This window comes from Lissotriton vulgaris, chromosome 2_2 (genome assembly GCF_964263255.1).
Source record: "Lissotriton vulgaris chromosome 2_2, aLisVul1.2, whole genome shotgun sequence".
NCBI lineage: Eukaryota > Metazoa > Chordata > Amphibia > Caudata > Salamandridae > Lissotriton > Lissotriton vulgaris.
Window position 1 is genome coordinate 325052220 of NC_141688.1, and position 12863 is coordinate 325065082.

The window sequence follows — 12863 nt, forward strand, 5'->3', positions numbered from 1 at the left end:
GTTGGAGCTCTGGTAGAGCATGAAAGGCCTGTACACGTTGGAGCTCTGGTAGAGCATGAAAGGTCTGTACACGTTGGAGCTCTGGTAGAGCATGAAAGGCCTGTACACATTGGAGGCCTGGTAGAGCATGAAGGCTTGTACACGTTGGAGCTCTGGTAGAGCATGAAAGGCCTGTACACGTTGGAGCTCTGGTAGAGCATGAAAGGCCTGTACACGTTGGAGCTCTGGTAGAGCATGAAAGGCCTTTACACGTTGTACACGTTGGAGCTCTGGTAGAGCATGAAAGGTCTGTACACGTTGGAGCTCTGGTAGAGCATGAAAGGTCTGTACACGTTGGAGCTCTGGTAGAGCATGAAAGTCCTGTACACATTGGAGGTCTGGTAGAGCATGAAGGCTTGTACACGTTGGAGCTCTGGTAGAGCATGAAAGGTCTGTACACGTTGGAACTCTGGTAGAGCATGAAAGGCCTGTAAACGTTGGAGCTCTGGTAGAGCATGAAAGGCCTGTACACGTTGGAGCTCTGGTAGAGCATGAAAGGCCTGTACACGTTGGGGCTCTGGTAGAGCATGAAAGGCCTGTACACATTGGAGGTCTGGTAGAGCATGTAGGCTTGTACACGTTGGAGCTCTGGTAGAGCATGAAAGGCCTGTACACGTTGGAGTTCTGGTAGTACATGAAAGGCCTGTACACGTTGGAGCTCTGGTAGAGCATGAAATGCCTGTACAATTTGGAGCTCTGGTAGTGCATGAAAGGTCTGTACACATTGGAGCTCTGGTAGAGCATGAAAGGTCTGTACACGTTGGAGCTCTGGTAGAGCATGAAAGGCCTGTACACATTGGAGGTCTGGTAGAGCATGAAGGCTTGTACACGTTGGAGCTCTGGTAGAGCATGAAAGGCCTGTACACGTTGGAGTTCTGGTAGTACATGAAAGGCCTGTACACGTTGGAGCTCTGGTAGAGCATGAAATGCCTGTACAATTTGGAGCTCTGGTAGAGCATGAAAGGTCTGTACACATTGGAGCTCTGGTAGAGCATGAAAGGTCTGTACACGTTGGAGCTCTGGTAGAGCATGAAAGGCCTGTACACATTGGAGGTCTGGTAGAGCATGAAGGCTTGTACACGTTGGAGCTCTGGTAGAGCATGAAAGGTCTGTACACGTTGGAGCTCTGGTAGAGCATGAAAGGCCTGTACATGTTGGTGGTCTGGTAGAGTATGAAAGGCCTGTACACGTTGGAGCTCTGGTAGAGCATGAAAGGCCTGTACACATTGGAGGTCTGGTAGAGCATGAAAGGCCTGTAGACGTTGGTGGTCTGGTGGAGCATGAAGGGAGGGCCTGTACATGTTCGCTCTGTGTATTTGGTACATGGTGGTGGTCTGATTATGCCTGACCAGCCTGTACTCACCCCCCCCCCCCTCGTTTTGTTTGCTGTTGTTGCTCCAGCTTCCACTCATCTAGTTCCACACTGTTCACAGGTGGGCATGAAGCAGCACTGGGATTTGGGTCAAGCGCTACGGAGCCGGTACCGTGGATTCCTGAATGATTCCTATGACAGAAGAGAGGTGAGGCTGCCATTTTACCTGCTCTAAATGTTCTGTCGGAAAACTGCCCAGACATCGAGAGATTTAAAACTATATAGAACAGCTTTAGTGCGAATAATGTAGAAAGAACTGCTCCTATTGCTTATCCAGATGGCACTCTGGCAAGACTGGCCTTTTTTGCTTCCAGTGACCGTCTGTCCTGACTCTACCTCTGGCCATGCTGGTGGCACTCTGGCGAAAACTGTCCTTTTTTGCTTCCAGTTTGTTAAGTCTGTCCTGACTCTACCTCTGGGCCATCCTGGTGGCACTTTCGCAAATACTGGCCATTATTGCTTCCAGTTTGTTAAGTCTGTTTTGACTGTACCTCTTTGCCGTCTCGCATTAGACTGCTCACCGTTCACCCAGATCACCCTATCTACAGACGACTTACGATGATATCAGCACTCTTGCCAGCGTTTGCCATATTTTATAATAATGATGGTCACCAGGCGTTTTTCACAAGCTCACGAACAAGCCATATCTTCTAGATGAAAAACACCACAAGTAGATTTTTCTCTCTCCCTCGCTCTCTTTCCCCATCTCTCTCTCTCTCTTACCCTCTCTCTCTCTCTTACCCTCTCTCTCTTTTCTTCTCCTTCCCTCTCCTTCCCTCTCTCTCTCTCCCCATCTCCCCATTTCTCTCCCTCTGGCTCTCTGTCCCTCTCTCTTTTCCTTCTCCTTCTTGCTCTTTCCCCCTCTCTCTTTCCCTTCTCCTTCCCTTTCTCCCCCATTCGTTCCCTCTCCCCCCCTATTGTTCTTTTTACGATTTGTTTTTCTCTCGTTCTTCTTTTTTAGCTCTGGCAGTCCCATGCTATAGTAATCAATGTCTTGCCCATCACAAGCTTTGTCTGTACATTTGTGCAAAAGTGAGGTTCGATTAAGTATAGTTTACATTCTTGCTTTGGGGCGGGGAGGTAGGGACTATTTAGAGAAATCAGAATTCGCTTCACAAAAGTACTAAACATACATAGTGAAGACAATATGTATCTGCGCTTCCACAGGAGGTTCACATTCTAGGGGTTCTGCTGAGCTCACATTGCAGGAGTTGAAGCCTGGGGTAGTAGAATGATTCTGAAGTAGTGTTTAAATAGTAGGTTTTTCAGACTGTTCTCTTATTAGGTCTCGCCTACGACGAACGTGCTGAAAGCGCGTTCTCACAAGCGAGAACTATAGCTGTCGTCTCAGCTCAAAAAGCAGTCTTTCGACAAGACCTGGCCGCGCGCAGCGTTTCCCCATAGGGTAACGTTGGGCACGTGCGCTTCTGCCGACAGCATTGCAGAAAGGACCGGATCGCGACACGCGCCTGCTGGAATGCAGGGGGAGTCTGAGATTGTGGCCTGTGTGAGCCCGGCAGCAACCCTCCTCCTCCTCACTGCAAGAGGCACACGGGCTGCGTGTGCTTGTTTTCTTTGCTGCTCGCATTTCCACATCTGGCAGCTTCCTGCCCTCACCCGACGCCTTGCTTTAAATTGCTTTTCGGCGCCTGTCTCTGCCCCTCCCCCACCAAATGCAGCATGTCTAATACTGTTTTATATATTTATGAAGTGCACTGTTTGACTTCAAGTGCACACGCGCTGTTTTAGTCCCTTGCTTTCCGTTCCATTATTCGCCGCCCTCCACCCTCCGAACACAAACACAGCAGAAGCAGTCCTCCATTGGTCCGCCCATTCTCCGAGCAAGCCTCCACCATCTCCCTGCTCAGGTCGGGAGGAGCCAGCTGAGGCATACTGCACATTGGCAGACACAAATGTCGGACATCGGCAATCGAACTGGACCTTGCCAATGCTTGTTACTCTTGTGTAGGGTTTTGGTTTTCAAAGGTCTACAAAGCGAAGTGAGAACCTTCTCTGTAGATCTCCGCTGGCGGCGGAGGGATAGTACAAGGCACATGAGTCAGACGCAAAGCCTAGCATCTAAAAATGAAATGAAAACTCTGCTTTTTGCTGGATAACGTTACTATAGTAACCTCATGAAAGTGACAGAGAACGGAAGTTGATCCGACGGGATCACGCGGATGTCACCTTGGCTCATCCAGAAGAGCACGGACCCCTACTTCGTTCGCCTCTCCCATGAAAAGAAAAGAATGGTGTGATCTTGGGCAAATGTCAGTCTCTTGGGACCCGTCTGTCCATATACTGCTAAGTACAAAGGGTGATGCTGTTTTCCTACCCCATACATGAGCCAAGCATGCTATGTATATTTCAGAAGCTCTGGCACCCATTCGGCCAGGCTCACTCATTTCACCCCCGTACATTTGAACAATCTTTCCACTTGGCGCCTACAATAGCTACTTTTTATTACTGGCAGCGTGTCCACTGTGTCTGTCATTTTTGTCTAAATTACCTTGCTCCAGGTGACTACAATTATAGGTTGGTGTGACCTAAGCATTCTGTTGCTCTTTAAACTGTAGTTGCAAATTTAAAATGAGCGAAATGCTACTCACAGATGCACTAGCATAATGTCTAAAAATATATTTCAGATCCAATTTTAAAATCCCTAAATATTTAATAAACTTCTGCAGAAGCGGCACTAGCTGGAGACACTGACTTATTTCCCGGCGAGAAGTGCTGTGACACAATCATGAGTCAGTCATTTTTAGGGCGCGCTCCCAATGCGCTGGGTTTACAACTCACAAGCATTTTGAAAATTCCCTAACTAAAGATTTGTTTTTTTTAGGTCGAGCCTAGGCAGTGATGTGTTACTCAGGGAGACATGCTGTATTTGAGTATGGACTTGAAGCACCACCCATATTTTTCATTGGCTTGTGTCATTGTCCTTCGTAAATGCTGGCTTGTGATTCGTTAATAGGCTTGTTAGACCCTCCTTCGTACTACTTTGTCTTTATTTGTAACCTACTATGAGGACTGGCCCTTTTCCTTCTATTGTTACAGGGTATGTGTTATTTAGTCTGTAAGCACTATTTTCTTTAACAAGTTTCTCCTACTTCAACATTCAGCGTGCCATGTGACCTTTCACTTACCAAGCAGCCCGGACAATGGTGGCTGCTTCTTTGAAATGAAATGGGTCTCTTATTCACAAGAGTTGCAGCTATTGGCATTGTAAATAACAATGCCTTTTATTTATGTGTTAATTATCAAAACAGATAAATAAAAGGCACTGTCATTTACAATACCAATATCTTAAACTCTCACAAATGCGAGACCTATTGCATTGCAAATGCTTGTTTAAAGATGCTTGCAGGAATAGTTCTGATGTCTTGGTGTAAGGAGAAACGAAATCTTGGGTTGCTTCTAAGACAATTGTGTCAGTGTTTTTGATTTTGAGGCGAATATGTTTGAGCTCTGCAGTAAGCTTTCTGATGGCAGCCGGCGGGGTGCTCTCATGTAGTTATGAGTGATGCATGCCAGTTGGAATAGGCTCCTTGCTTCAGTGGAAGCAACTCCACGGAATAAGAATGGGTGTCAAATCTTTTGCTGTGGGTGGGGTGCAATGCCATATGGGGCCCCATCCAACTGGTGGTTCATTGCTGCCCCCAAGTGTCTTGTTTTATTGAGTTGAGCTGGAAAAAAAAGCGACTTACCAAATTTGTGACTTGGGCGTCCTGTGCCATATCTGCATTAAAAAAAAGTCTCTTGATCGTTTACTTGGGTAACTGGGGTAAAAGTCACTGCTGATAGCTGTAAGTGAATGCCATTTCTACCTTCTACTCTATTTCACCACTGTCTCTCCTGCTTCAGTAACTCCATCTTTCTCCTTGCTGCTCTACCTCTCTCAATCACTTTTTGCCTTTTTATCCTCCATTAGATCCATGTGCGGAGTACAGACTCGGACCGCACTCTCATGAGTGCTGAGTGTAACCTGGCCGGACTGTACCCACCAGGAGAGAGCCAGACCTTCAGCGTGAACATGTCGTGGCAGCCGATCCCTGTTCACACAGTGCCTGAAGATGAAGACCGGGTGAGCCTGACATAGTGTCCACCAGAGCTGCCATAAGCTTTTAGTGGGGGCGAGGGGCATAACATTTGCTGCGACTCCCTCTGACCTTTTGGCACATCGAAATGCCAAGAAATCTGAATTGTTTTCCAATATAATTTGTAACCCCATCCTTTACTATCCCTGTAGCTTTCCTCTCTTATGATTGTTTCTTTCTTGGTGCACAGTCACTTCTCCACGCCCACCTCTGTCCACCCTCCCTAGATTCCCTGCTCTTGCACAAATCCCATTCACGTTACTCTGTATTGCTGTCAAGTACGCCAGTGTTGTCATTTACCCATTCAGCCATGCCTTGCTAGCCTGGAGCTTGCAGTTGGCTCGTGTCCTCCATGGCCCCATCAGCCATGCCGTGCTATCCTGGAGCTTGCAGTTCACCAGTGTCCTCCTTAACCCCTTCAGCCATGCCTTGCTAGCCTGGAACTTGCAGTTGGCTCGAGTCCTTCTTGGCCCCTTCAGCCATGCTTTGCTTGTCTGGAGCTTGCAGTTGGCTCGTGTCCTACTTGGCCCCTTCAGCCATTCCTTGCTCAATCAATCAATCAATCAATCAATCAATTAATCAATCAATCATTTGTACAGCGCACTACATACCCGCAGGGGTCTCAAGGTGCTGGGAGGGGGGGAAGGGTGGGCGCTACTGGTCAAACAGCCAGGTCTTGAGTAGCCTCCTGAAGGTCAGCAGGTCTTGGGTCTGTTCTAGGCTCAGTGGGAGGGTGTTCCAGGTCTTGGCGGCGAGGTGGGAGAAGGATCTCCCGCTGGTGTTTGTTTTCCGGATGCGAGGGACCGTGGCGAGTGCGAGGTCAACGGAGTAGAGCTGGCGGTTGGGGATGTAGAAGGAAAGTCGTCTGTTGAGGTAGGCTGGGCCGATCTTGTGGAGTACCTTGTGTGCGTGGATGAGGAGCTTGAAGGATATCCTCTTGTTGACGGGGAGCCATTGCAGGTTTCTCAGGTGGGGGGTGATGTGGCTGTGGTGTGGTACGTCGAGGATCAGTTGTGCAGAGGCGTTTTGGATGCGTTGCAGTCGTTTGATGAGCTTGTTTGGGGCTCCCGCGTAGAGGGTGTATTCTGGAGCTTACAGTTGGCTCGTGTCCGACTTGACCCCTTCAGCCATGCCTTGCTACTCTGGAGCTTTCAGTTGGCCAGTGTCCTCCTTGACCCCTTCAGCCATGCCTTCTTGCCTTGCCAGCCTGGAGCTTGCAGTTCACCAGAGTCCTTGTTGACCCCTTCAGCCATGCCTTGCTTGTCTGGATCTTGCAGTTGGCTTGTGTCCTACTTGGCCCCTTCAGCCATGTCTTCCTAGCCTGGAGCTTGCAGTTGGCTCGTGTCCTCCATGGCTCCATCAGCCATGCCGTGCTATCCTGGAGCTTGCAGTTCACCAGTGTCCTCCTTAACCCCTTCAGCCATGCCTTGCTAGCCTGGAACTTGCAGTTGGCTCTAGTCCTTCTTGGCACCATCAGCCATGCATTGCTTGTCTGGAGCTTGCAGTTGTCTTGTGTCCTACTTGGCCCCTTCAGCCATTCCTTGCTCAATCAATCAATCAATCAATTAATCAATCAATCATTTGTACAGCGCACTACATACCCGCAGGGGTCTCAAGGTGCTAGGAGGGGGTGGAGGGGTGGGCGCTACTGGTCAAACAGCCAGGTCTTGAGTAGCCTCCTGAAGGTCAGCAGGTCTTGGGTCTGTCGTAGGCTCAGTGGGAGGGTGTTCCAGGTCTTGGCGGCGATGTGGGAGAAGGATCTCCCGCTGGTGTTTGTTTTCCGGATGGGAGGGACCGTGGCGAGTGCGAGGTCAATGGAGTAGAGCTGGCGGTTGGGGATGTAGAAGGAAAGTCGTCTGTTGAGGTAGGCTGGGCCGATCTTGTGGAGTACCTTGTGTGCGTGAATGAGGAGCTTGAAGGATATCCTCTTGTTGACGGGGAGCCATTGCAGGTTTCTCAGGTGGGGGGTGATGTGGCTGTGGCGTGGTACGTCGAGGATCAGTTGTGCAGAGGCGTTTTGGATGCGTTGCAGTCGTTTGATGAGCTTGTTTGGGGCTCCCACGTAGAGGGCGTATTCTGGAGCTTACAGCTGGCTCGTGTCCGACTTGACCCCTTCAGCCATGCCTTCCTACTCTGGAGCTTTCAGTTCGCCAGTGTCCTCATTGACCCCTTCAGCCATGCCTTCTTGCCTTGCTAGCCTGGAGCTTGCAGTTCACCAGAGTCCTCGTTGACCCCTTCAGCCATGCCTTGCTTGTCTTGAGCTTGCAGTTGGCTCCTGTCCTCCTTGACCCAATAAGTCATGCCTTGCTAGCCGGGAGCTTGCAGTTGGCTTGTGTCTTACTTGGCCCCTTCAGCCGTGCCTTGCTTGTCTGGAGCTTGCAGTCGGCTTGTGTCCTCCTTGGCCCCTTCAGTCGTGCCTTGCTTGTCTGGAGCTTGCAGTTGGCTTGTGTCCTCCTTGGCCCCTTCAGCCGTGTCTTGCTTGTCTGGAGCTTGCAGTTGGCTTGTGTCCTACTTGACCCTTTCAGCCATGCCTTGCTATTCTGGAGCTTGCAGTTCACCAGTGTCCTCCTTGGCCCCTTCAGCCATGCTTTGCTATCCTGGAGCTTGCAGTTGGTTCGTGTCCTCCTTGACCTCTTCAGCCATGCCTTGCTGTCCTGGAGCTTGCTGTTCGCCAGAGTCCTCTTTGACCCCTTCAGCCATGCCTTGCTTGTCTGGAGCTTGCAGTTGGCTCCTGTCCTCCGTGACCCCTTCAGTCATGCCTTGCTAGCCTGGAGCTTGCAGTTGGCTTGTGTCCTCCTTGGCCCCTTCAGCCATGCCTTGCTAGCCTGGAGCTTGCAGTTGGTTCGTGTCCTCCTTGACCTCTTCAGCCATGCCTTGCTGTCCTGGAGCTTGCTGTTCGCCAGAGTCCTCTTTGACCCCTTCAGCCATGCCTTGCTTGTCTGGAGCTTGCAGTTGGCTCCTGTCCTCCGTGACCCCTTCAGTCATGCCTTGCTAGCCTGGAGCTTGCAGTTGGCTTGTGTCCTCCTTGGCCCCTTCAGCCATGCCTTGCTAGCCTGGAGCTTGCAGTTGGCTTGTGTCCTCTTTGACCCCTTCAGCCATGCCTTGCTTGTCTGGAGCTTGCAGTTGGTTCGTGTCCTACTAGGTCCCTTCAGCCATGCCTTGCTAGCCTGGAGCTTGCAGTTGGCTTGTGTCCTCCTTGACCCCTTCAGTCATGCCTTGCTAGACTGGAGCTTACAGTAGGCTCCTGTCATCCTTGGCCCCTTCAGCCATGCCGTGCTAGCCTGGAGCATGCAGTTGGCTCCTGTCTTCGTTGACCCCTTCAGCCATGCCTTGATTGTCTGGAGCTTGCAATTGACTTGTGTCCTACTTGGCCCCTTCAGCCATTCCTTGTTTGTCTGAAGCTTGCAGTTGGCTCCTGTCCTCCTTGACCCCTTTTGTCATGCCTTGCTAGACTGGAGCTTACAGTTGGCTCCTGTCATCCTTGGCCCCTTCAGCCATGCCTTGCTTGTCTGGAGCTTACAGTAGGCTCCTGTCATCCTTGGCCCCTTCAGCCATGCCGTGCTAGCCTGGAGCATGCAGTTGGCTCGTCTCCTCCTTGACCTCTTCAGCCATGCTTTGCTAGCCTGCAGCTTGCAGTTTGCCAGAGTCCTCCTGGACCCCTTCAGCCATGCCTTGCTTGTCCGGAGCTTGCAGTTGGCTCATGTCCTACTATGTTCCTTCAGCCATGCCTTGCTTGTCTGGAGATTGCAGTTGGCTCGTGTCCTACTTGGCCCACTCAGCCATGTCTTGCTTGTCTGGAGCTTGCAGTTGGCTCCTGTCTTCGTTGACCCCTTCAGCCATGCCTTGATTGTCTGGAGCTTGCAATTGACTTGTGTCCTACTTGACCCCTTCAGCCATTCCTTGTTTGTCTGAAGCTTGCAGTTGGCTCCTGTCCTCCTTGACCCCTTCAGTCATGCCTTGCTAGACTGGAGCTTACAGTTGGCTCCTGTCATCCTTGGCCCCTTCAGCCATGCCTTGATTGTCTGGAGCTTGCAATTGACTTGTGTCCTACTTGGCCCCTTCAGCCATGCCTTGCTAGCCTGGAGCTTGCAGTTCGCTAGTGTCCTCGTTGATCCCTTTAGCCATGCCTTGCTTGTCTGGAGCTTGCAGTTGGCTCCTGTCCTCGTTGACCCCTTCAGCTGTGCCTTGCTTGTCTGGAGCTTGCAGTTGGCCCGTGTCCTACTTGGTCCCTTCAGCCATGCCTTGCTTGTCTGGAGCTTGCAGTTGGACCGTGTCCTACTAGGTTCCTTCAGCCATGTCTTGCTTGTCTGGGGCTTGCAGTTGGCTCGTGTCCTACTTGGCCCCTTCAGCCATGCATTGCTTGTCTGGAGCTTGCAGTTGGCTCGTGTCCTACTTGGTCCCTTCAGCCATGTCTTGCTTGTCTGGGGCTTGCAGTTGGCTCGTGTCCTACTTGGCCCCTTCAGCTATGCCTTGCTTGTCTGGAGCTTGCAGTTGGCCCGTGTCCTACTTGGTCCCTTCAGCCATGCCTTGCTTGTCTGGAGCTTGCAGTTGGCTCCTGTCTTCGTTGACCCCTTCAGCCATGTCTTGCTTGTCTGGGGCTTGCAGTTGGACCGTGTCCTACTAGGTCCCTTCAGCCATGCCTTGCTTGTCTGGAGCTTGCAGTTGGCTCCTGTCTTCGTTGACCCCTTCAGCCATGTCTTGCTTGTCTGGGGCTTGCAGTTGGCTTGTGTTCTACTAGGTCCCTTCAGCCATGTCTTGCTTGTCCGGAGCTTGCAGTTGGCTCATGTCCTACTATGTTCCTTCAGCCATGCCTTGCTTGTCTGGAGCTTGCAGTTGGCCCGTGTCCTACTTGGTCCCTTCAGCCATGCCTTGCTTGTCTGGAGCTTGCAGTTGGCTTCTGTCTTCGTTGACCCCTTCAGCCATGTCTTGCTTGTCTGGGGCTTGCAGTTGGCTTGTGTTCTACTAGGTCCCTTCAGTCATGCCTTGCTTGTCTGGAGCTTGCAGTTAGCTCGTGCCTTGCTTGTCTGGAGCTTGCAGTTGGCTTGTGTCCTACTTGGTCCCTTCAGCCATGTCTTACTTGTCTGGAGCTTGCAGTTGGCTTGTGTCCTCCTTGGCCCCTTCAGCCATGCCTTGCTTGTCTGGAGCTTGCAGTTGGCCCATGTCCTACTTGGTCCCTTCAGCCATGTCTTACTTGTCTGGAGCTTGCAGTTGGCTTGTGTCCTCCTTGGCCCCTTTAGTCATGGCTGGCTTGTCTGGAGCTTGCAGTTGGCTCGTGTCCTACTTGGCCCCTTCATCCATGTCTTGCTTGCCCGGAGCATGCAGTTGGCTCCTGTCCTCGTTGATCCCTTCAGCTATGCCTTGCTTGTCTGGGGCTTGCAGTTGGCTCGTGTCCTACTTGGCCCCTTCAGCCATACCTTGCTTGTCTGGAGCTTGCAGTTGGCTCGTGTCCTACTTGGCCCCTTCAGCCATACCTTGCTTGTCTGGAGCTTGCAGTTAGCTCGTGCCTTGCTTGTCTGGAGCTTGCAGTTCGATCTGCTCACAGTTAAGGGCTTAAGTTTCCCTATAATTCAATGGATTGTTGGCTAAACAGTTAGGAGGGTGTCAATACGTAGATGGGAGACACTTGCACCATCCTCTTATCTCTTGGGAGTACCATGTTCTTCCTTCATGTTTTTACCCATTCCCTGGTCCTCACACTAACACCTGTCCCATGATGGCATCCATTAAACATCCGCCTCAGTTGAGATCAGATTTACAATAGAGACACATACATTTTTACAGTCTTGACTTTATAAAATGTACATTGATTTTTCTCTGCACCATCAACTTTCATACCCATATTCCCCTCACCTTTGCCCACAGCTCTTGGACCACATGCAAGAAAAAAAAACTGTCCTCACTTGGATACTTCTGTTTAGTTTTGCTAAACCTGGGTTGTTTGCTTTTCAAATTTCAAAATATTGATACATTGAAAATATAATAAGCTTATCTCACTGAGCTCCCAAACCAAAACCTATCCATTTCACACTGAAATAATACATCGAGGACAGGCCTTGTTGTTTTTTTTATTTGTTTATTGTACATGAGCGATTACTCTTTTACTGCATAGTTGCCCAGGAACCTAAGTGCAAGGCGGTGCGCAAGTGAAGCTCAGTCGCGCACAAGGTGCGGGTGAACTTGAGGGTAGCGATGGAGCTACTTGCAGCCTTACACAGGCTCACACCTGGTATTACCTCAAACTGCCACCCGCGGGGGCACCAACGCCCAGAAGCGTCAGTATGATTGTCACAGAGATGCACCACACCTCCCAGCCCTGTACGGTGGCTCCTGAGGATCAGGTGCACGAGAGATGGAATCAGAGCGACATTCACTAACCCGCTGGTGCATTATTGCAGAGGCTGTCATGTGACACCGATGCCCATTAGTGGATCAATCACAGACCTGTCTCTTATTTACCTCTGCCGCTGGCACAGAACTGTCACGTTTCTCTCTCTGCTCCTACGACTGAACAGTCTTTCTCCCTGCAGCACGGTTCTTCTCAGCTGTTTCTCCAACTTGCCTCAGAACTGCTCTGTTATGCTTCCTCGTTCCAACATTCCTCGTACCCTTGGTGTCTCCTTCCCCCTGCACCAGTGGTCCCATCTTTCTCTCCCAGCACTGCTCTGTTATGCTCCCTCATTTCAACACTGCTCATATCCTTGGTGTCTCCTCCCCCCTCCACCAGTGGTCACATCTTTCTTTCCCAGCACTGCTCTGTTATGCTCCCTCGTTCCAACATTGCTCGTACCCTTGGTGTCTCCTTCCCCCCTGCACCAGTGGTCACATCTTTCTCTCCCAGCACTGCTCTGGTATGCTCCCTCGTTCCACCATTGCTCGTACCCTTGGTGTCTCCTTCCCCCCTGCACCAGTTGACACATCTTTCTCTCCCAGCACTGCTCTGTTATGCTCCCTCGTTCCAACATTGCTCGTACCCTTGGCGTCTCCTTTCCCCCTGCACCAGTGGTCACATCTTTCTCTCCCAGCACTGCTCTGGTATGCTCCCTCGTTCCACCATTGCTCGTATCCTTGGTGTCTCCTTCCCCCTGCACCAGTGGCGCACCTTTCTCTCCCATCACTGCTCTGTTCTCTTCCAGGGCATCCTCATCAATAGTCATAAGCATTAGAATAACCCCGCCCATGCGCGGGACCCCGGAAACACTATATTATATGTGCCCCACATATATATACTCATATATATATATACCTATACTTACGTGCATGTACCTGCAGCGAGAGAACTTGAAGCACCGAGGCTGGGAGCACCGAGTTCAGGAGACTTTCCCTACCTTCACAAACAGCGCTTCTAAGTCTTACGG

At 50.8% G+C, this 12863-nt stretch overlaps 1 protein-coding gene across 1 annotated transcript in view; it reads left to right on the forward strand.

The window, feature by feature from the left end:
* The window catches only part of ACP2 (acid phosphatase 2, lysosomal), a 214533-nt gene that overhangs the window by 93367 nt on the left and 108303 nt on the right, over positions 1 to 12863 (forward strand). The window contains exons 3-4 of the mRNA XM_086959716.1: positions 1473 to 1559; positions 5343 to 5495. Of these exons, the coding sequence (XP_086815842.1) occupies positions 1473 to 1559; positions 5343 to 5495 (240 nt within the window). The remainder of the gene's footprint in view (positions 1 to 1472; positions 1560 to 5342; positions 5496 to 12863) is intronic.